This window comes from Sorex araneus, chromosome 2 (genome assembly GCF_027595985.1).
Source record: "Sorex araneus isolate mSorAra2 chromosome 2, mSorAra2.pri, whole genome shotgun sequence".
Classification (NCBI taxonomy): domain Eukaryota; kingdom Metazoa; phylum Chordata; class Mammalia; order Eulipotyphla; family Soricidae; genus Sorex; species Sorex araneus.
The window spans coordinates 294,734,138-294,759,509 of record NC_073303.1 but is presented as its reverse complement, the minus strand read 5'-3'; the positions used below and the strand labels follow the sequence as shown (position 1 = coordinate 294,759,509).

General features: G+C 41.0%; 1 protein-coding gene across 3 annotated transcripts in view; it reads right to left on the bottom strand.

The window, feature by feature from the left end:
- Positions 1–25,372, bottom strand: part of MCF2L2 (MCF.2 cell line derived transforming sequence-like 2) — a 263,863-nt gene that overhangs the window by 168,779 nt on the left and 69,712 nt on the right. For all 3 annotated transcript variants that reach the window (XM_055124229.1, XM_055124227.1, XM_055124228.1), the window contains exon 3: positions 23,948–24,062. In XM_055124229.1, the coding sequence (XP_054980204.1) occupies positions 23,948–24,062 (115 nt within the window). The remainder of the gene's footprint in view (positions 1–23,947; positions 24,063–25,372) is intronic.

The window sequence follows — 25,372 nt, the reverse complement described above, 5'->3', positions numbered from 1 at the left end:
AATTGTTGATGAGTCAACCCCAATATGACTAAATATAAACACCTAAGTGTGAGAGGCAGAGATAAACGTGTTGATTCCCAAATACAGCAATGAGTGTGGTATTCATTTTTCGTGACCAATCTCTGATCTGTGTGTATTTTCCTATGATTTGCTTAATTTCAACAAGCTAGGTCTAGCAAACATTTTGTCCATTTGAAATTGCATTGTATTGGCATTAAGAAGTAAGTTCATGAGCTGGAGCAATAGCACAGCGGGTAGAGCGTTTGCCTTGCACACGGCCGACCTGGGTTCGATTCCCAGCATCCCACATGGTCCCCTGAGCACCACCAGGGGTAATTCCTGAGTGCAGAGCCAGGAGTAACCCCTGTGCATCGCTGGGTGTGACCCAAAAAGAAAAAAAAAGAAGCTAGTTCAGTGGAAGGTGACTTGTTTTTCTAGGACCAAAGCGTTTCCTGGCCATAGGACATTCAGCACCAAAACATGAACAGTCTCAGAAAAACCAAGATAATTGGGAGCTCTAGTTCAATATCTAATTCAAAAGACTAATATGACGGTCACTGGCATACTGCCCAGTGATTTCTTCCTACTGGAAATAAAGTTACCTTTTAGGATTACTGAGGGGTATTTTTGGTTTGCTCATTTGTTTGTTGCTTTGGGGTCACACTCCATGATGTTCAGGCCTTACTCTTAGCTCTGCACTCAAGGATCACTGCTGGCCAAGGCTCTGGGGACCATGTGCAGTGTCGGGAAATAGACTGGTGTCAGCTGCATGCATGAGTCTTAACTCATATACTATCTCTTCAATCCCAGGATCACTGATCTTCATAGATAATTGCTCAACAACCTTAAGTAGTCTTAAAATTTCCGTATCATTTCTCAAAGAAAATATTATTGATTTTTCATTGTTTACTATACTAAATATATTTTGGGGAACACAAATTCAAACTGCTCTAAATGTATCATCTCAGTACACTCACCACAGAAGTTCTTACACTGTCCCCAGGATTAGATTGTCCCTTTAACCTTAGGAATTCTCTTTAGACAGCAGGATCCAACATTGTTCCTCATAGATGAGATGAGCTGAAATGATTGGCCCATAGGTTTCTTTTTTTTTCTTTTATCAAATCACCGTAAACTACAAAGTTACAGAGATAATCATGATTGAGTTTGAGGCATGCAATGTCCCAGCACCAATCCCTTCATCAGTGTCCACTATCCTCCACCTGTGTCCCCAGTTTCCCTCCCGCACCCCCCCACCTGCCTGTGGAAGGCACTTTACCTTCCATCATTGTCTTAATGTTCCCTCCCTTAATTTATTTCCTCCCCGCCAACCCCAGCTAGTCCAGGGGTTTTTTTTAAAATATCGTCTGAATTCAGAAGAATTAATAATGCTTTTCAGATTTACCACACTTTTTAAAAAGATCTTCATCTGTCAAATGGTAGGCTAACATTCCTTCCAACTGGAACATTCTATGATTCTTTATAGCAACCTCAGATCCCTAGGGTCCTATACATTCAGTTGATAATTGTTGTAATGTTAGGAAGAGAGGATAAGATCAACTCAACTTGGGATTGGAACACAGGGTACAACTTAGTTTCACCTCTTCAGTATCTCACAAATCTTTTTCATACTTCATTCTCTTACCAAACCTGGACCCAGCCCTTGCCCAGTCTTTTGCTATACTCTTTGATGCCTCATCCAGGGAGAAGAATTGCTTCCAATTATCTTTGTATGAAAACTAAGTTCTTTATTTGGGATGAATTGAATGTTCTGACTTTGTCTGGGGAAAATGACACTTTACCAAACCAATGAGGAAAGCCAGGCAAGTTCCTGGTGCAGAGAAGAGTCAGCAAACAACAGTGCTCTGAGAACATCAGAATTTCTGGGTGAGAGAAGGATGGAGCAATTAACAGTAGGGCGTGTTTCCTTGTTACCTGCCTTTTTAAAAAAACAAAATTAAAAGCAAAAAATATCACTGGAGATATATGAAAACAAAATTATATGATGGTTTCAAGATATATTTCAAGATGTGAGGGCATTATGATGGTCGTTTGCTGAGTTTTGTTTGCTTGTTTTTGAGGAGCCAGGGATAAAACCCAGGGCCTCATATGTGTCAGGCAAGGACTCATGCACTATTTTCTGAAGCATCTCCAAACACCTCCAACCTCGGAGGGGGGGGCGGGTGAGGTTCCCTACCCGCCCCAATGGAGCCCGCCCCAGCAGCCAAAAAACTCCAGAACTCAATCACCGCCAGGCTCAGGCCACTCTCCACACACTCGGATGAGCCTAACCCATGAGTGAATCTATTCCTGACATCTCGTACGTTACACCACTAATATAAGAAGAGTAGCACACCACATCTGATGGGGCTTAAAGTAGAAGGCAATCATTATCTTAGGGGAAAATACATTTATACAGATGTAGATAAAAGCACACAAGGCTCAACCTTTAACAACATGTTACTAATCTCTTCCAGAAGAAGTTAATGGCTCTTGGGTGAAATATAACAATCTTTACACACCTTGCTCTAAGAAAGCTTTTTTGGATCATTTTTAGCGGATTATTTTTAACAAGCAATACAAATAAATTATTTCAGTTCTGCTTTTGGGGCAGGGTTTAGGGTTCAGGATGGAAATATGGTGGTGGGAAGGTGTAATGGTGGTGGAACTGGTGTTCAAATATTAAAAGCAATCAAATATTGTAAACAAATTTATAAAATAAAATAAAATAAAAAATAAAACATCTCCAAACTCTACAATAGTGACAATCCAGCACACCAGATTTAATGAGATTTAATGTAAAAGCCAAGTAATCTTGACTTACACAAACATTAACAGAGAAGACATGACTTTTTTTTTTAATTTTATTGAATCACTGTGAGATAGTTACAAGCTTTCATGTTTGGGTTACAATTTCATAATGATCAAACACCCATCCCTCCACCAGTGCACATTCCCCACCACCAATATCCCCAGTATACCCCTCCCTTTCCCACCCTCCCCCCCCTCCATGCAGACAATATTCCCCATACTCTCTCTCTACTTTTGGGCATTATGGCTTGCAACAGACACTGAGAGGTCATCATGTTTGGTCCATTATCTACTTTCGGCACACATCTCCCATCCCAACTTGTTCCTCCTGCCATCATTTTCTTAGTGATCCCTTCTCTATTCCATCTGCCTTCTCTCCTCTGCTCATGAAGCAGTTGAGAAGGCATGACTTATAATAAGATCTTAGTAATTCCTCAGACAAGGACTTAATGTCTCCATGGTGAGACACAACAATTTTCACTACTCTTTTTCTAAGGAAATATTTTTTCATCATTCAATTAGCAATTTATTTGTAACAAGCAACATCAAATAAATTATAGTAGGCCTGCTATGGGGGGCAGGCTTAAAAGGTGGTTGAGGATATTGGAGACAAAGGTAGAGGGAAGACGATAGTGGTGGTGGGATTGGGGTAACAGGGGTCTCATCCACTGAGCAATATCCCCGAGCTATTATTATGATTTAAAAATGAGTCTACACATGGAAATATTTACAGATGATATGATATCTGCTTCAAGATAGTGAGCAAAGAAATACAGATGGAGGGGGCTGGAGTGATAGCACAGTGGGTAGGGTGTTTGCCTTGCACTCGGCCGACCCGGGTTCGATTCCCAGTATCCCATATGGTTCCCTGAGCACGGCCAGGGGTAATTCCTGAGTGAAGAGCCAGGAGTGACCCCTGAGCATTGCTGGGTGTGACCCAAAAAGCAAAAAAAAAAAAAAAGAAATACAGATGGAGATATATATAATGCAATAGTTCATGAGCAGATCATTGTTGAAGCTGGAGAATAAATAACTTAGGTGTTTACTATATTACTCTTTGAACTTTTGCATGTCAAAATTTTTGATAATCCATTTAAAACTTTAAAAAATTAAAAACCAAAATTCAAATATTAAAAATAAGAGGCTAAGTGATGTCCATGCCTCTTGCACATGCACTACCCAGATTCAATCCCCAGCATCCCCTGTAGTCCTCCAAGCCTGCTAGGAGTGATTCTTGAGTATAGATCCAGGCGTAACCTCTGAGCATTACCAGGTGTGGCCCCCAAATCAAAAATAAATAAATAAATAAACAAAAATCTTTGATTACTTATGAATAAAATACTAAAGTTACAGAAGACTGAAAACTTGGATCAGCTCTATTATCTCATAGACTATGTAAAAATATGACATAGGCAAAGTCATTAAAATGGGATCAAAGTGGCCAATGCAGAACAAACCCCATTTACTATGCTCTTAAGACTGTACCACACCCTGGAATTGGGTTAAATGCCAACAAGAACAAGAATATCCTGTTTGAAAGGACTGATAAAAATCACCTGTACTTACTCTTACCTTGTGACCGCCACCTAACTCTCACCCTACGTCTCCTTCCTCTACCTTTCCACTTCTTCACCCTCTTTCTTCCCTCAACAAAAGACCCTTGACTTTGATCCTTCCCTGGGAAGTGTTTTAGGTTTCTACCTGAATTTGTGTACCCCTCCTTGAAATTCTCTGATCTGCCCCAAAAGACATTTTTGGCTTCCCTAATAATTTTTTTTAAATTTAATTTTATTTTTTTACTAGTGAGGTACAATTACAGGCTACAAACTTTCATGCTTGCGTTTCAGTCATACAATGATTGAGTACCCATCCCTCCAACGGCCCATTTTCTACCACCAATGGCCCCAGCATCCCTCCAACCACCTCCACCCCGTCCCCTCCCCTAATAATTTTGGTATTTTATTTGAAAGTTAACAAATGGGCAAAACATAGGGGCCTAGGGATGGCTTCGTGGCAGAGCACCTGCCTTGCAAGTGTGAGGCCACAAATTTAATGCCTGGCATTACCCCAAAAACCCCAAATCTAAGGGATCCTGGTCTCCACAACAAAATGTGCTGATGTCCTGCAAAAAGGTATGTGTAAGCGCCACAACTAGAGTCTGAGCCCTGGCAAATACCACAACTGAAGTGTGCAAGCACCATGACTAAACAGCGTGGCCCCCCGAAAGGCACATGTGCAAGCACTGTCATCAAGTGGTAAGCCCCGAAGTCAGGAATCTGTGACCTCCAGTCACTGCACAATGACAGCATCAGAAAGGGAAGGGAAGGGGAACTAATAAAACAAGGCACAAAGACAAACTTAAAGGGTACTTCCTGTTTAAGGGAGGAAGAAACAGCCGATGGCTTCCCTTAGTCCTTTAAGCAAAGAGAGGTTTCCTTGTAATCCCTGCAGAATGCTCAACCAGCTCCACCAAACACATCAAGTAACAAAAACTCATTGCTTCTAAACCAATGAATAGATCAATGGCTAAGACAGGGAAAAGACCATGGATAAGCCAAGGGATAAGTCATTGGCTATAAGCTAATGGCTAAAGCACTGGACAAGACGATGAATAAGTCGATGACTAAGGCACCGGATAATGTTCTTTCTGCCAAGCAGTTCATAGATGTGGCCCTTCCCCTAAATTTATATGTTCCTTTCTCTATATTTGATCTTTACATTTTGTCTGTCTCACCATCCTCTCCCTGCCCTCTTTGTTAAGTGAGAATAGACAATGGTACTGGTTATCAACAAAATCTCTTGGAAGCATGAAAATCCATCATGAATGGATAAATGAATTGAGTCCCAGATTTTTCTACAATGTAGTTACACAAAATAAAATGCAATTGTGCAAAGTGTTGTTATAAAGTGCTTCTAGATAGTTTTGTGACTCCACATCCTCATAAAAGACCATTCTCCAAGAACTAGAGAGACAGGACAGGGGTTACAGCATTTGTATCGCATGAGACTAACCCCAGTTCAATTCCGGCACCACATATGGTCCCTGAACATAAGAACTGATCCCAGACCACAAGCCAAGAGTAAGCCCTGAACACCGCCAGGTATAGCCCTCTAAAAAATGCTACTCCACAACACTTTTTAAATAATCACTCAATCTTAGAATTAACATCAAATACTAGAATATAGGGCTGGATCAATAGCACAACAGGTAGGGCATTTGCCTTGCATGCGGCCAACCCAAGTTCGATTCCTCCACCCCTCTCGGAGAGCCCGGCAAGCTACCAAGAGTATCCTTCTCACATAGCAGAGCCTGGCAAGCTGTCACTGTCGTCACTGTCATCCCGTTGCTCATCGATTTGTTCGAGCGGGCACCAGTAACGTCTCTCATTGAGAGACTTATTGTTACTGTTTTTGGCATATCCAATATGCACAGGTAGCTTGCCAGGCTCTGCCGTGTGGGCTCCATACTCTCAGTAGCTTGCCGGGCTCTCCGGGAGGGGCGGAGGAATTGATCACGGGTCGGCCGCTTGAAAGGCGAAAGCCCAACCGCTGTGCTATCGCTCCAGCCAGAGCCTGGCAAGCTACCCATGGCATATTCAATATGCCAAAAACAGTAACAAGTCTTACAGTAGAGGCATTACTGGTGCCCGCTTGAGCAAATCGATGAGCAACAGGATGACAGTGACAGAATATGAACACACACACACACACACACACACACACACACACACACACCTGAGCAGATATGGGAAAGCAGATAGATGGTGACAGTTGAAAAAGTATCAGATGGTTTTGAGTCTGTCTGACTTTTGTGACTATGCGTTCTTCATTCTAATGATGCTGATAAAGAAAATCTACTAGAGGGCTTCTTAGAGGTACTCTGAAGTAGTTTGGGTCTTGAAGTCAATGAGAAATGTGAACAGAAACAGGCATCCTTCATTAGAGGTTCACGTACTGCGAATATGTCTTCACTCAATGTGGACAACAATTACCAGAGGAGTTTGTTAATCTACTACTTCTGATTCTAGATAGTTTTGTGACTATCTAGTCACAAAACTGATTCAGACGTCCAGAGCCAGGCCCAGTTGCTGAAGTTCTAACACACATCCAGGTGACACCCTGAGTAGCTTAGAAATAACTCACAGCATTTGGCCTCATCTCCAGCCTGAATAACTCCTTTCTTTACAAAGTAGACTTGTTTTGAAAAAGTTACCAATGTTATTTGTCCCATCAGTGGCCCCCTGGACATTGACCACCTTCTTTAAGTAAACAAACAGAAATGCCTCCCCACTAACTGCACCAAGGCCACTACTGTTCTGGTGGATGGTTCCAGCCACTCCTTTCTGAGGGCAGAATCCCCAACGCTGGAAACCACGTGGAGAACATTTAGGAGATGAGTCTGGAAGGTGGGGAGAAGTTAGCACAAATCTTTTTCTTTTATTTTTTTCTTTTCTTTTTTCATTGAATGAGCTGTCACTGTCACTATCACTGTCATCCCATTGCTCATCGATTTGTTCGAGTGGGCATCAGTAACGTTTCTCACTGAGAGACTTATTGTTACTCTTTTTGGCATATCCAATATGCCACGGGTAGCTTGCCAGGCTCTGTCGTGTGGGTGCGATACTCTCAGTAGCTTGCTGGGCTCTCTGAGAGGGACAAAGGAATTGAACACGGGTCAGCCATGTGAAAGGCGAATGCCCTACCGCTATGCTATTTTTTTATTGCTCCAGCCCCACCATGAGCTACAGTTATAAAACTTTCATGTTTGAGTTTCAGTCATACAATGATCAAACACCTATTCTCCACCAGTGCACATTTTCCACTACCAATATCCCCAGTATCCCTCTCCCCCACGGTCCCATTCCTCCCATGGCTCTGTGGCAGACAATTTCCCTCTTTCTCTCTACTCACAGGTATTATAGTTTGCAATACAGATGAGAGGCCATCATGTTTGGTCCTTTATCTACTTTCAACACACTTCTCCCATCCCAAGTGATCCCTCCAATCCCCATTGACTTAGTTATCCCTCCTCTATCCCAACTGTCTTCTGCTCCAGCTCATGAGACAGGCTTCCAACACTGAAGCAATCTTCCTGGCCCTTGTCTCTACTGTCCTTGGGTGTTAGTATCATATTATGATATTTTATATTCCACTAATGAGTGCAGTCATTCTATCTCTCTCTCTTTATGATTGATTTCACTTAGCATGATACTCTCTATGACCATCCACTCATGACTTCATCTTTCCTAACAGCTGCATAGTATTCCATTATGTAGATGTACCAGTTTCTTTAGCCAGTCGTCTATTCTCGGGCACTCAGGTTGTTTCCAAATTCTGGCTATTATGAAACAGAGTCAACATAAATCTTGAAGAAACCCCAGACCTATAAAAAGGAGGTCTTTCTAGAAGTGAAACTGACTGAAATCACGATGAAACAAACAAAAAAACTGCTTCCAGCCTAAGTTCTCTTTTACTACTACCAATAAGTCCCACCCACTTTCCACTCAGACATCCTACAGGAATGGATAATTCTAGGAAACCTGCACTGTTGAAAAAGCCAGTTGGCTGCACTCTCTTGTAAGGATGTTGGCTAATCCAACAGGCAGAGTAAACACAAGCCCGACCATCGTATTGACAGCAACTATAACCCTTCATTCATACACATGAAAAGGCGACTATAAAGTTTTCAAAACTGAATCAAAACATCAAAGAGAAAGACGGAGATGAACCAACAATGAAAGCTGAACATCTGCAAAGACATTTTAGAATGGAGCTGGAGAACCATTGTAGAGAAGCTGCATTGGAAGTCTTCAAATTGAAAGGCCTTTGCACTGGAACAAAAGCAATTGTTTCAAGAAAACCTCAAGAGCCAGAGCTCTGATTTAAAGGGGTAGAGCACATGCCTGGCTTGTGCAGGTCCCTGTGTCTGATTCCTCGTACCCCGTAAGTCCCTGAACACCAGAGCATGATCCAGGTGGTTCCTAGCTCTGCAGTCTTCCCCCACCCCAACACCATAGAACCTAACTTGCACTCCCATCCACGTATCATGGGGTGGGACCCCCCAAACCCAAACTGTTGAGTGTAGCATCTATACAACAAAAAAAAATCAAATGACTAGTCATTTAAGAAATGATGATGATGGACCTTTACAAAAAGAATAGACTCTGTTCCACTTTCATCCTGTCTAGAGAATCAGTAACCAGTTACATGAAACTAAATATATCTTAAGCCTGTCAACACTAATCAACTTTTTTAAGGAGACTTATTTATCTCTTCCTCATTTTTCTCCCATTTACACACACACACACACACATACACACTCAAAACAGCTTTATTCTTTCTAGAGGTACATTCTGTGTTTAGGAATTTGGGTGCTGTGAAATTCTAATTATTTGCAATTCTCTGATCCCAAATAAGCACACTCTGCCTTCTCTCATTGCTTCCTGAAATTTTAGGTTGATAGAACCTAGACACAGAAATAATTAGTGGAATACTCTTTGTCATCAGTGATCTCAAACACTTAGGAGAATACTGCATACAGAATACAAAGGAAAAGAGGATAATGTTGTAGGAAGGAAAAGGAGGGGAAAGTAAGAAGCTATTTAAAAGTAGATTTGTTTTTTAATTTCATTTGCAGCACAGCTGTTTCTCAAGCTCCTCCTACAAATTTCTACAAAGAGCTACAGTGTAATTAATCTTATGTGTCTACTGAACTGAACTGAAGGGTATCTGGGTGTTTTTATAAGAGATCAAATCACTTAAAGAAATAGTTAAAAAGTAAAGCAACTATGAGAGAAAAGAAAATGAAAAGATAGGCATAAAGAAGAGGCAAGATTAAGCATATCACAGACCAAAAAAAAAAAAATCAAGAATACAACCTACTTCCTTACCCTCCCAAACAATCACTAAAGGCTATTGAGAAAGAAATCCTACATCTACTTTAAGTTGCTGGGTGCATGTTTTGCATTCAACAGACCCTGATTCAATTCCTGGTACTATGTGGTCCCTTAAGCATTGCAGGGAGTGAAATATGAGCATAGATTTGGGAGCAGTCCCCAGAATTTCCAGGAATGGCCCCCCAAACAACAAAACAAAGACAAAAACCAAATACATGGAACCATATCTAAACATACTTAAACTAGGAAGCCCCTGAATCTACATAAATCTGTAAAGACTTGCAGGGACCTGGGGAAATTGATGTGAACACAATCAACTCTTATATAGAGCCTCAACAAATTGCTAGGACTTAAGGATAAAGTAGAAATGATCAATTGCTGAGGCAAAAATACCATGTTATTTACCAGGACAAGAGAAATAGTCATCATTCTTCTCAGAAACAACATACAAAGCATAGCAAAGGAAAGACAACTTTTCTTGAATTTCTAGAATTACTTTTTGAAAGAATAACTTTTATCTGATCAGGAAACACCTTGGGGAAATTTTAACAGAGAGTAATATATTTAATGGTAGATTTCATAAGTAAACATGGTAGAAGAACAAGATATAGGAATAATGCAAGTTTAAAGATGAAAGAAGGAAGAGAGAAAGAGCACACAATGAGTTCACTGACTACTGCAGATAATAGGTCTGAGGAAGGGCATCAGAGCATTGGAAACAGACAGACCAGGATTTTTTTAAGGTTATATTTTACGGGACTAGAGCGATAGCACAGAGGGTAGGGTGCTTGCCTTGCATACGGCCTACCCGTGTTCAATTCCCAGCATCCCATATGGTCCCCTGAGCACCGCCAGGAGTGATTCCTGAGTGCATGACCCAGGAGTGACCCCTGTGTAGTGCATCGCTGGTTGTGACCCAAAAAAAGCAAAAAAAAAAAAAAAAGGTTAATTTTAAAACAGGAACTAGGGCCATGGAAACAGCACAAAGGTTTCTTTAGTACACATGCTTTACAAGCAGGAGGTTGGGGTTCGACCCTCAAAACTTCATGGAGTACAAACCCCACAGGGAGTGACGCCTGAGCAATGGAGTAGCTGCTGAGCACTGCCAGATTTGGCCCACAAACGAACAAACAAACAAAAAAACACACAAGGGGCTTGAGCGATAGCACAGCAGGTAGGGTGTTTGCCTTGCACGCGGGGGACCCAGGTTCGATTCCCAGCATCCCAGGTTCAATTCCCAGCATCTCATATGGTCCCCCAGCACTGCCAGGAGTGATTGTTGAGTGCAGAGCCAGGAGTAACCCCTGTGCACTGCTGTGTGTGACCCAAAAAAGAAAAAAAAACACAAGGACTAAGGTCATTCCAAAAGGCATTAATATCAAGAGAAAAATCACAAATTTTCCTAAATTCTAAAAGAAGTTCTACAAAGAAGAGCAAAGAAGCCATTGTGTAGAGAACTATAATAAATATATAAATCTAGTCATTATAAAATAATAAAACTGAGACCAGATGTACGTCATATTAATAAATATGAGTGGATTTAATTCAATATAATAACATTTTCCATTTGACTCACGAAAAATCAACTATGCATGATGAATAAGAGAAAAAGTTAGAACAAAGTGACTCAAGAAGTAAAACACAAATGGACAAAAGCAGACCAAACAAATGAAAGCAGTAACAAGGGTTATCAGGAAAAATCAAGTTCAAGTCATAAAGCATTAAATACAATAAGAAATACTTATTTTAATGTTACAAGTCACAGTGAAGACATGACTATTATAAACATCGATATCCCATATAATATAATACCAACTTTTTAAGAAAGTTACACTAGAAAACAGAAGAAAACAAACACACTATTTACATAGGAGATTTTCATATGCTTCTTTCAGATAAGAGATCATACTTCATGTCAATACAATTATGACAAACCTGATAAGCAAATAAGGATAATGTAATGCATATGTATTAAATTTTACATTACACTAGAAGAGTCATCTTCACAAGCATATATGGGACAGCAAATTAATAATTATATAAGACAAGAAGAAAGCACCTGAAAATATTAAAACTTTCAACTAACCAGCACTTGAGTTAGGGGGAACTAAAAAATGAAATTATAGGCTTTTAAAACATAGTAACAATAAAATAACTACTAATTAGAATTTGTGAAAATTAAAACAATGATGAAACAATAATTAATTTTCTCAAATTAAATTTTCTCAAACATTTTTAATCAAAAAGTTAATTTTAATTAACTCAAGAAATAAAAATAAAACAAACCAACCCAAAAAAGAACAGGGGAAAAAAATAAAGGAAGATGTGAACAGATAAAAAGCAAGAAAGCAAGCAATAGATCTAATTAATAAAACTTTGATTTTTAAATGAGCAACATAAATAAGACATTAACTTAATAAAGAGCAGAAAAATAACAAAACATAGACAAAATATAAAATAGTAATAGAAAATAAGCACTAAAACATGGAAAATTTTAAGTTCCTAAGAAACTATTTGTGTATCTCTATGCAAACAAATTTGATTACCATGACATAAATAATATTCTGGGAAAATCTAGTTTACCCAAAATGATCTCATTGAGGTGATGACATTTAAGCAGGTTAGGGAAATAACAGAGAAAATTATCGAGGCCCAGATTTACAGAAATTTCAAGGGGAAATTTTTATCAGTGACCATAGAATTCCAAAGATAAATTTTATTTCAGAATTTAGAAATTTAGAAACTTTAAAATACTGTTTATGAAGCAAGTATGATATTGATATAAAAACTCAAAATAGATAATACAAAATAAAATTACCAATTAAATGATATAATGGCAAAAGGAATTCACTTACAATAGCAACAAATGATAAAATGCTTACAAATAGACTTAATAATAAACACAAAATAACTAATTAACAATAACAAAATACAAAATAAAAAAAAACTTTACCACCCAAAATATGTTTTAACACCAGAAATAAAAGTACGTTTCGTATTTTGTAAAATACAAAATAAAAAAATAAACAATAACAAAATACAAAAATAAAATTTTACCACCCAAAATATGTTTTAGCTCCAGAAAAAAAAAGTACATTTGTATTTTGTAAAATACAAAATAAATAAATAACAAATTAACAATAACAAAATACAAAATAAAAAAAACTTTACCACCCAAAATGTTTTCGCTCCAGAAAAAAAAGTACATTTTAACATACTTCTTGATTAGATGATTCTAGCCATAAAAATGTGATTGTTCCCTAAGGTAACTGATAAATTTAACACAATTCTACTGAAAAGCCCAACAAGATATTTTTTATCAGACAGAATATTATCTAAAAATAGTAGCATGATTAAAATTAGAGAATAAAAAGAAACAAGGGGAAAACACATACATGTAAAGCCCTAGTTTTCAGAGCAAAGAATCACAAGATGCTACTTAAAAATGATTAGATGAAGAAATTTAGAAGACACATATATACTAGTATCAAGGCAATAACATTATAACATGTTGTAATATATAACATGTTACACATGTTATATATACGTGTTATATATATGTATATATATAATCATGTTATAACTGAGCCAAGAGATAAGAAACTGAGTTCCAAGCTTTGCCACCCTCTACTGTCTACAGACATTTAGATTTCTTCTTCCACCTGGTTTTAATTAATTAACATTCACATCTCTAAGTGCAGAGAGTTCTTAAAGTGTGCTCCTCTGACCAGCAAAAATTAGCATCTACTGAAAACTTGTTAGAAATGAAAATTGATCAGTCCTGAATTTCAAGCAAAATCTACTGAAAATTTAGGAGGGGAACCACAATTTGTTTGAGAAAATTCCTGCGGTGATTCTGATCCAGCTAATGTCTAAGAATCACTAATCTAGATCAGGGACTGGAAAGTTATAGTACATGTGCCAAATATACTCCATTCCCATTTTGCAAACAGTTTTATTGGAATAGCCCCACTCATATATATTACATAGATAGCGCAGCGGGTAGGGCATTCAACCTTGCACACTCCAACCCAGGTTCGATTCCTCCACCCCTCTCGGAGAACCTGGCAAGCTACCGAGAGTATCTCAAAACTGCACGGCAGAGGGTCTGGAGTGATAGCACAGGGGGTAGGGCATTTGCCTTGCACGCGGCCGACCCGGGTTCAAATCCCAGCATCCCATATGGTCCCCTGAGCACCACCAGGAGTAATTCCTGAGTGCAGAACCAGGAGTAACCCCTGTGCATCGCCGGGTGTGACCCAAAAATTTAAAACAAAACAAAACAAAACAAAACAAAAACTGCATGGCAGAGCCTGGCAAGCTAACCGAGGTGTATTCGATATGCCAAAAGCAGTAACGACAAGTCTCACAATGAAGACGTTACTGGTGCCCACTTGAGAAAATCGATGACGGTGACAGTACAGATACATAGCACTGTAGCACTGTCAACCCCGTTGTTCATCAATTTGCTCAAGCGGGCACCAGTAACGTCTCCGTTGACCTGCGTGCAAGGCAAACACCCTAGCCACTGTGCCATGTCAGTAGGACAGATATATAATAAATAATAATATTGTGTGAGGGCTGGAGCGATAGCACAGCAGGTAGGGCGTTTGCCTTGCACAGGGCTGACCTGGGTTCGATTCCCAGCATTCCATATGGTCCCCCGAGCACTGTCAGGAGTAACTCTTGAGTCATATGAGCCGGGAGTAACCCTTGTGCATCGCCGGGTGTGACCCAAAAACCAAAAAATAAATAAATAAATTAATAATAATATTGTGTGCATATATTATATATAACATATACACTATATATATTTTTTATATATGTGTATTTTGTCTGTGGTTTTTGTTTTGTTTTGTTTTGTTTAGGGCCCACACCCAGTGACACTCAGAAGCAACTTCTAGCTTGGTGTTTAGGAGTCACTCCTGATACTCAGGGGATCAAGCGGTGTCTGAGGTTGAACACAGGCCCCTTCCATGTAAAGCATGCGCTCAGCCTGTCAAGCTGTCTCTTCGGCTGTATTCCCTAATTCTTTCCCGAGATCATTTTGATGGCCTTTAATCTAGAATATTCTGACTGACAATACTGAGTAAGCATCATTAATAAATTTAATGCAATTTTATCATCCAGTGAAGTGCCCAAGATTAATCAGAAAGGTATTTGTGTCAATGCTTAGATTTTTTTTTTTTGCTTTTGCTTTTTGGGTCACACCTGGCGATGCTCAGGGGTTACTCCTGGCTCTGCACTCAGGAATTACTCCTGGCAGTGCTCAGGGGGCCATAAAGGATGCTGGGAATCGAACCTGGGTCCACCACATGCAAGACAAACGCCCTACCCGCTATGCTATTGCTCCAGCCCCAATGCTCAGATCCTTTTAAGAAGATACTGTAAACTCATTCTGAATTCTCCCTCTCCATCATTCTCAGGACCCCTTAGAATAGCAATGAATAGTTAGAAGTCACATAATAATTCATAAATAAGTATCTACTATAAAACAAAATAAATAATAATTTTCTGATTCACAGTCTTAGGAAACTTTATTGTCCACATAATGAATAGACGAAGGCTTGTTTTCCACCCAATACTTGATTTCTAAACAGCGAATCTTCCCCGTTTTAAAATTAACACCACACCCAATATCTTCACTGGCTTCATCTCAATTCCTCAGGCCACCTCATAATGAAAACCCACAACACATAAAAAACAGAAGGGGCTACTGTTAATAGGTGGTAGCAATTATCTTCTTTATGATTGATATGACTACTGATGACATCAAATTCCAGGTACTACTGATGCTACCACCCATGCATTTCAGTAAAAGGCTGTCTGAAATGTCTAAAGAAACCTAAATTGGGACCAGAAAAATAATATAGCAGGAAAGGTACTTGCCTTGCATGCAGTCAACCCAGATTCGATCACTGGCATCCCATATGGTCCCCCGAGCACCACCAGGAGTGACCCCTAAGAGCAGAACTAGGAGTAAGCCCTGAGAACAGCTAGGTACTCACTAATGGTGCACCTAGTTTTCCTCTGTTAGATTAAAAAAGATTAAAACAAATAGTAGTTAATAATCATCACAAATCTACTCCCATTGATTTATTTTCTGATAATTCTATTTCCCGTTCCTTTAAGTTTACTGGAGCAAGTAATATAAAATAAATTTGTTATATGCCTGCCCAGGGGGCAGGCTGGGGGGTGTAGGAGGGTACCTAGAGATATTGGTGGAGGGAAGGGGGCATTGGTGGTGGGACTGCTGTTAGAACATTGGATGCCTGAAGCAAATCTACTATGAACAACTTTGTAAAGTCACGATGTCTCAAACATTCCTAAGAAAAAAAATAAAACCAGTAAACAAATTGAAAAATAACTAAAGTTGGTTCAAACATGTTTAATAAACAAAGAAATTTAAACCAGGGTCAGAGACATAGTACGTGAGTTAACGTGTGAGCCTTGCATGCAGCCAAGCCCAGTTCAAACACTGGAATTGCAGATGATTCACCAAACATTGCCGGGAGTGACTCTGAGGAACAGAACCAGGAGTTCTGTTCTCAGCACCTCCAGATAAGAACCCCTCTCTCCAATTTCAAAACAAAACAAACAGGGCTGTAGAGGTAGCTCATGGGCAGGGGCACATGCTGTGCATAAAGGAGACCCAGGCTGAGAAAAGAGAAGAGAAGGGAAAGTGGACAGCTGTCTAAACACGTTTAGGTGACCCAAAGGCAGGCTGCAGTTCAGGCACTAGTCAGCTAAACAAATAAGGAAGGAAAGCCATCACTAGCTCACACATGCTAGACCTTCTATTGTGGGAGAGGGAATCATGTCCTATACCTGCCTTTTAATGAGAACAGGACTCTGGCAAATTAAATGTCTTTGCTTATAGTTCGTTCAAATTCTCTTGGTTTATACTAGACTTATTGGCTAGAGCATGAGCTAGATTATCAGGGGGTAGGGTACCTGCATTACCTGTGTGAGGTCCTTAGTTCCATCCCTGACACTCTCCCCAAACACACACACACACACACACACACACACACACAACATATTGGTCAGTGCCATTATGTCTGCATAACACTTTCTTACTTTGAGCATCTTTGGGTATCTACAGTCTGGTCTCCTAAACCATTTCTCCTACAGGCTCAGATACAAAGTAGGTTTGCTTAGGCAACATAGCACCAGTGCAATTCACCTCCTTGGGCAACACAGTGATGCCAGGAAACTCCTCCGCCCGGATGCCCATGCTGGCCTGTCACTGACTATAAGGACAACAGGTGCAGGAAATGACCTACCTCACCACGGCCTCCACCAAAAATCAGCACTTCCCCTACCAGTTTTGTTCAGTCACCTAAAAACAGAGATTGGAACAACAGGCGAAGCCCAAAAAGAAACTCACTTCAATGTTTTTTTTAATAATGTAAGACTACTACTATTTATTCAGCCATTGATTAAACTGATTGAATTGGCATGAACTCCACATTACTTTTCTTTTATTCTACTCTGAATGTTAACTTTATTTTCTCATTTTATTATTATTCCCCCCTTTTTTTTAATTCACCATGAGATACAGCTACAAAGCTTTCATGTTTGAGCTTTGGTCATGAAGTCATCAAACACCCACCCCTTCACTAGTGCACACTTTCCACCACCAAAATCCCCAGTATTCGACCCAACCCACCCCATTCCAATCATTCCCCTGCTTGTGTGGTGACAATTTCCCCCATACTCTCTCTCTGGCTGGAGCATTAGCACAGCAGTAGGGCATGTGCCTTGCACTACTTGGGTTGCCTTGTTGACCTGGGTTCGATTCCTCCGTCCCTCTCAGAGAGCCCAGCAAGGTACTGAGAGTATCCCGCCCACATGGCAGAGCCTGACAAGCTACCCATGGTGTATTCGATATGCCAAAAGCAGTAACAACAAGTCCCGCAATGGAGATGTTACTGGTGCCTGCTCGAGCAAATAAATGAACAACAAGATGACAATGCTACAGTGCTATTCTCTCTATACTTTGGGTACATTCGATATTTCAATACCAGTCTCACCACCTCTCAAACCTGTTGAAAAGGCAATGCTAGACGAGTCGTTTTGTATTGTTTACTGTGGGTAGAATATAATGTCCAGGAAATTCTGTGTCCTTCTCTTTCAGGAGCTTTAGTTTATAGTCTTTGGGTCTTGGTCATTGATGAGATTACATGGCGCTGGGGGCAGTTTGTGGGTGTGACTGCCAAGCTACTGGAAAACTGGGGATCTGGGGGGAGGAGGCCGAGTCCTGAACCAAGCAAGCCTGGAGCTCTCAGTCATGGGTTCCCACCTACCTCTGCGCTACAGGCCTTAACTGTGTCTTTTGATCTCTTCCGAGATTTATGGTTCTCTGAAATAAGGCCAATAAATGAGCTTATATAGCTGAGCTGGAGGTGGTTTGTGGGTGTGTCTCTCACACACCTAACTCCTGGCCATTTAATTGTTGGTAAACTTGGCCCAAATTTGTTGGGGTCTGGCCAAAGGCACTTCAGCAATTTTGGGGTATCTGGAAGTCTGAAGGCACCATCAGGCTGCTGATGCACTCGCTCTGCAGTTCAATGGTTTCTAAAGCTGATCAATAGTTAATATCACATCCCATCTTTCAACACGTAGAATCAAATTTCATCATGAGTCACAGGCCAAATAGCAACACTGTCCTTCCCTCCTAAAGTAGAAAACCAGACAGAATATTATGACCCGAATGAAAAACTATCCATCAATCTTTTTAGGGAATGGTGGAGAGGGCACATCCAGAGATGTTCAGGGGTTACTCCTGACTGCAGTCAGGAATTATTTCTGGCGGTGCCTAGGAGACCATACAGGATGCCAGGAATCAAACCCAGGTGGGTAGCGTACAAGGCAGCCTTCCCACTCGACTATCTCTCCGGCCCTATCCATCACTCTTGATGGGAAGAAAAGGGACATAGGAAATATCTAAGTGAAGTTGGTCTCTAGGCAGATTCATTATAGCAAACACTTCTTGGAAAGAGTGAACAATTATAAAATTCTAAGTATTATCAGGTACCATTTGTACATCTGATAAAAATTCTTGCTTCAGTTGTTTTCTAATAAAACACAGAAAAAAAAACCCATGGAAACATAATAGAGAGAAAGAACAAAAACAAATTCAGTTACACAAATATTGATGGGCAGGGGGAGAACTGTGGTTCTTAAAAACAGTTGCTGGTGTCTCTGTTCTAGAAACTCTCTGTTTTGGTTAACGTTGTTGGCTCCTAATTTCCCAAAGAGGCTCTACATAAAACTTCAAAATCGAGAAAGGGGAGAAATAGAATGCAAAAGTCTATTGTCTCAGATCTAGTGAGGAACAGAATCAATAAAATCTCAGGCTTTATCTCTTTTCTTCCCTCTCATTTTCTCTTCCTTCCTCTGTTCACCCCTTCTCGCTTTCTTCCTTTCTCATCCCCTCACTCTTTTCTCCACCTTTCTCTCCTCCCTCCATCATGTCCCACTCCAAATCTAACTGTGGGAATCTTATCTGTCCTGCGGTCCTGAAGCCCTAGAAGTAGTTCCTGTCTGCAATGATTGCTTCTTCTCTTGCGCTCCTCTTGCACCTTGCACATTTCACAGATACTCATGACCACACACACACACACACACACACACACACACACACACACAGCCTGGGTGCAGCGAGGTGTGAGACACTGCCTGGGGGCCTTCCAATCCTCCAAACACACCTACCACAACACCATAAGCATGGCGGCTACTCAACAAGGCAAGGAATGCATGGCTGTTGGGAGCATTTCTGCACACAAATCAGTCCAAGGAGACATCCTTGGCTCTTTCTTAATTTATCGAGGTAACATTGATTTACAAAAGTGTAAAGCTTATATTTTAGGAGCACAATGTTACCACACTACACCAACCACCAGATTACCAGTACGCCTCTGCCACTCTGCACAGGACCCTTCCCTTCCACAAAACCCCTAACGATAAACTCAGTTGTGTCATTAAATGAATGTGTCTGTTTGGTTTCATTAAAAATTGTCTATTCCTTTGCTGTGTTTCTTTATAGACCCCCACAATGAATGAGCTCATCCAGCTTTTGTCTTTCTCCTCTTGACTTATTTCACTTAGCATGACCAACTCCAGTTACAACCATGAAGATTTCATATCTCTCTCTCCCTCTCTCTCTCTCTCTCTCTGTTTCTCTTTCTCTCTTCTTATAGATGAGCAGACTTCCATTGTGTATCCCTCCCACATCTTTATCCACTCATGTGTCATTGGGTACTTGTGATATTTCCGGTTAATTTTAGGCACAAAGATACCCACTCTGCCCTGAGCAGCCTCCCACTCTTCTCTTCCATTGAACTGTTCTGGTTCTATGAGCCCTCTGCCAACTTACTATGAAACATCTCACGGCCTCCACAGGGCTGCCATGCCTGGCAAGTGCAGTAACATTTAATAATATGCAAATTGTGATACATAGGAATACAAGGAAACAAATGCCATTGCAATTTGAGAGGGAAACTATTTTCCCCCACTGTCACTGTCTTCTGTTGACAGGAGCCTGGGGTGGATAAGCAAGGGCAGAGGAACAAATACCAGGAAGAAGAAAGAAGAATAACCGGTTGGGCAGGTACTCTTTCTCAAGGGACATGAGTATTCGAGGAAATGAAAATACTCCCACATTTACAAGCAATGACGCCAGGAACATGAAGTAGAAAAGAGAAACCAAGCCCAAACAGCCTCCCTCATTTTATCCTCTACATTTGGGACTGGAGCGATAGCACAGCGGTTAGACTGTTTGCCTTGCATGCAGCTGAGCCGGGTTCAGTTCTTCTGCCCCTCTAGGAGAGCCTGGCAGGCTACCAAGAGTATCACGCCCACACAGTAGAGCCTGGCAAGCTACCCGTGGTGTATTCAATATGCCAAAAACAGTAACAACAAGTCTCACAATGGAGACGCTACTGGTGCCCACTTGAGCAAATCGATGAACAACGGGACAACAGTGCCACAGTGCTACAGTTGGGAGTTGGGTTTCTACCCCTCACTCCTCTCTTTGCTGGTTAGGGTGGAGCTCAGTACAATACAGAGCTCTCAGTGTGACTCAGAAAGGATGCAAATTCTAGATGGAAACTGTCCATTTATTAGCATAATACTATACCTGGGGATTAAGTGAAATCAGACCCAAAACTCAGACAACTATAAGGAGAAGGAGGGAGCCCGTCTCCCTACCTGCACCCATGACTAACAACCCACCCCATTCTGCGCATCTCCTTCCTTGCTACTGGATAGAAATTTCTGCTGAAGTGATGCATTATCAGGGCTGGAGAGAGCATAAGGGGGTAAGGTACTTGATCTGGACATCTCCCAGGTAGATCCCAGAACCACATATGGTCCCTCAAGGCCCACTGGGAATGATCCCAGAGCACAGAACCAGGAGTAACTCTGAGCACCACTGGGTGTGGCCCCAAACTGAAAAAATAATAATAATATTAATAAAATGAAATGAAATAATGTTCCATTGCCCTGAGTCCATTCGACCAAACAGGATGACTGTTCCTCTCCCTTCACACTTGGAGGGGAAGGCGGGAGGGGGGAGCGGGAGGAAGGAAGGCTGCCCTCTCTGTCAGTTCTGAGGCACCATTCTAAATACACTGTGATTGAAATAAATCATGAGGAACTGGAAACTCCACCAGCCTTACTTCTGAGTAAGCCGACTATGAGCTGGGCAGTTCTATACAGCTTCACTGTACGTAGTTTCACCACAAGTGTTTTGCTATAGGGCTAATGGGCCATAAAGCAAGTTCATCATAAAGAGAAACAAATGACACTAGTGGACAGTTGGTGTCATTTCTCCATTGACGAAACAAGGAACCAATTCTTTGCAGACTGGTGATTTGCTGCAGTGTAGTAACAGCATGGGGTTTCATAAAGCTCTGATGTCATCGCATTTACAGTAAGTTTGATGACCAAAGAATTATACAAGTGGGGCTGGAGCGATAGCATAGCGGGTAGGGTGTTTGCCTTGCATGCAGTACACCCAGGTTCGATTACCAGCATCCCATATGATCCCCTGAGCACCACCATGAGTAATGCCTGAGTGCAGAGCCAGGAGTAACTCCTGAGTACCACTGGGTGTGAACCAAAAAGAAAAAAAAAGAGTTATAAGAGAAAATGTATCTTACTGTGAACAAACAAAAGACTTAGAACAAAAGTATTGAGGTACAATCTATAAAAGTAAATTAGTCTTGGGGGCCAGAGCGATAGCACAGCGGGGAGGGCATTTGCCTTGCACGTGACCGACTCAAGTTCGATCTCCGGCATCCCATATGGTCCCCCGAGCACTGCCAGGAGTGATTCCTGAGTGCAGAGCCAGGAATAACCCCTGAGCATCTCGGATGTGACTCAAAAAGCAAAAAAAAAAAAAAAAGTAAAGTAGTCTTTCGTACAATACTGTCATACATCAACACACATTTTGGGAAGTGGGGGTTCTCCCAAGCAACACATGGGGGCTGGGAGGCTACTCCTGGAGCCATTCAGCCAATGGAGCCAGATGGTTCAATACTTGGACCCTGTGATAAAGTGCTGGGAACCTCCAGGGTCAGACTGGTGGTGTTTGGGGTAGATGGAGGTCCTCTCAGTTCTAGGGATTAAAATCAGAGTCCCATCATAGCTCTGATTTATGACAGCTCAAAAAACATGTGCTCTAGTTTTGTGAGCTATCTCCCCAGCCCCTAAAGTATACTTTAATATTTTAACAATATATTCATATTCAATGCTTTATGATCTGCCTAAAATTTTTTATTATTATTTTTTATGTTCCATGCTGTTCTTCTGAATGTCTTCCCATGGCAAACCAGCCTGTGGACAAGAAGTTCTGTGGTGGAAGTGTTTGCTACAAAACTATGGCAAAGTCCATGCTAGGCATTGCTTAAAGGTCATGATCTAAACATAAAGAAGTAAAAGGAACTGATGGGCCCATGCTGTCCTTTTGACAAGAATTAGAATGTGAAAAAAGATATTGAGCAGAAAGAACTGAAGTCCAAAGACATAGAACATCATCCCCCAAACCAGAAAAGTACCAAATTCTTTTGTGTCAACATAGTACATACCATATGTGAAGATGGGAGGAATAGAAGGGATAAACTGTGTGAAATAAATTTAAGGACAGAACTTCGAGGGAGTGCATCAAAAATAAACCCACAGTCTTCTCTGAAGCAAGACAAAAGGCAAACTCCCCCCCCCCATACCCAAAGTCTTTTGGAGTGGATTTGGTTAAAGCAAACTATTGACTTCCTAAACTCTACAGATAGAATCAAACACCAGCTGGCCTTTCTTTCACAAAGCTACTGTTGACTCTAAATCCTGGGGGGCAGATGGAAGACAAGCAAAACACCCTTGCTGTGGCTGTTGTGTAAATCTCTAGCCACACCGTTAAGAAAGAGAGGACACAGAGATGCAGACACATGAGGGTGAACTGACTTTGACGGAGCGTGTATACAAGACTAGGAGTCAGGTTTGCCACCACTATGAACCCTGGCCTCATTCCATTCCTTGGACACTTGGATATTTAATAACATAAGTGGCATAAAGATGTAAAACCAGGGTCACAGAAGTCCCAGACATCCCAAAACATTGCCATCATGGTCTCAAATAGAAGTGCAGTTTTTATTCCTAAACTTTGAGCTTCCTTATTCTGAGCCTTAATTTCTCCAACTGACAATGACAGGGATAAACATCTGGCCTTGACTTCCTCATTTAGAGGCGATAAAGGAAATGACTCCTTACATTGTTCCTTGAGCACTGGCTATGTATCCTAGAAGACAGGGTGAAAGAAATCTTGAATAAAGAATGGGCAGTGTGAACACACCACTCATTTCACTCACCTGACAATGTTAATTAAATAGCATCAAGATGCACATCTTTGTCAAAGCTGACGCGCATAGAGAACTGCCTTCCTGTTGCTTTCCACATCTCTAGTCTGTGACTGATGAATAAGAGAATATACTGGGCTGTTCTCATGGGATACTCTATCTCAACCCAGCCCTGTTTCACATGAGCAATGAGAGTAAAGTCCGTGATGAAAGGTTGGGTTGGGAAGGTAGCTCGGGAGTATAGCACATGGCCCATAAGTGTAAAATCCTAGGTTTGATCCCCGAAGAAACACACACACACACACACACACACACACACACACACACACACACACACACACACACACTGACTAGAAAGGCATAGGAAGGTAGTGTTCAGCTCACCTGGGGATGCTAGTCAGGTAGGTCATGACATTCAGGAAGTCCTCTTCAGGGATGTGTTTGAACCCCACAAACTCTGGAAAAGTGATGATGGGGGCGCCATCTTTCCCTCGGCCCCCTGCAACAGAAATGGGTGGTCAGGATGTTAGCACAGTTGCTTTTATGCTCGCCTCCATAGCCAAGGGGCTTGGTTTAATATCAGATCAGGATGGGGCAAAAGTGATATTGCAGCAGAACAGGGAGCTTGCTTTGCATATAGCTGATCTGAATTTGATCTCCAGCACCCCCCGTGCTCCCCTGAGCCTGCCAGAGTGATCCTGTGAGCACAGAGCCAGAAGTAAGCCCTGAGCACTGCCTGCTGTGGCCCCAAAATCAAAATAATAATAACAGATCAGGAAATGTACATGAACACCCTCCTTTTCTATCCCTATTATTTCAGACTAGAATTTGGAATGGTTGATGCAGCATTATTTTGAACAAGTCTTTCTTCTGTGGGCTTGCTCAGTGGATCTGTAAGAACTAAAATTTTTAGTTACTGAAGATAGTTTCTGTGTAAAAGGTAATATTGAGTTAGTTACTTTAGTTTAGCTAGCACAGAAATTAATGGGAACATCAATACTTCTGGTTTGTTTTGTTTTTTTGTTTTGTTTTGTTTTTTGCTTTTTGGATCACACCCGGCGATGCATGGGGGTTACTCCTGGCTCATGCACTCAGGAACTACTCCTGGCAGTGTTCAGGGGACCATATGGGATGCGGGGAATCGAACCCAGGTCGGCTGTATGCAAGGCAAACGCCCTACCCGCTGTGCTATTGCTCCAGGCCATCAAAGGTTAAGAGCATGGTGGCTGTGAGAGTTGACTCTACTGTCAAACAGCTTGTTCCAAATCCCGTTTTGTTGATTATTAGCGATGTGAGTTTAAACAAGATACTTAACCTGAATAGAAAGTATGTACAAAATGTGAAAACTACTAAAGTATCTTTAAAATGTATTGCCAGGCTTTGGTGAGAGCATATAAAAAAGGCACCTTCGCAGAGTGTTTGTTGTATACGAGGGTACCATAAATAGGGATGGTTGTTATAATGATTATTACAAAGAGCGGCAACAATCCGCTGCCCTTCAAAAGTTTACAAACAGGGATAGAAGCTATTCCTGTGAGAATAAAATATAAAAATTAATATTTAAACATTCAACATTGAGGCAAGGGCTAAACTTTAACTTAAAGGCCAAAATTAAACTAAAGCTAATTCTTTATATTTCTGAGTCTCCTTGTAATAGATGTAATTACATGATGAAGTTCTAGACCCATAGCTCCATACTACGTGCCAGTACCCAGGAAACCACAGTGAACTCACAGAAGCACCATGACTATTTAAGTGTTTTTGTTTAGGGTCCACATCAGATGGCATTTTGCTTGGGAGTCACTCTTG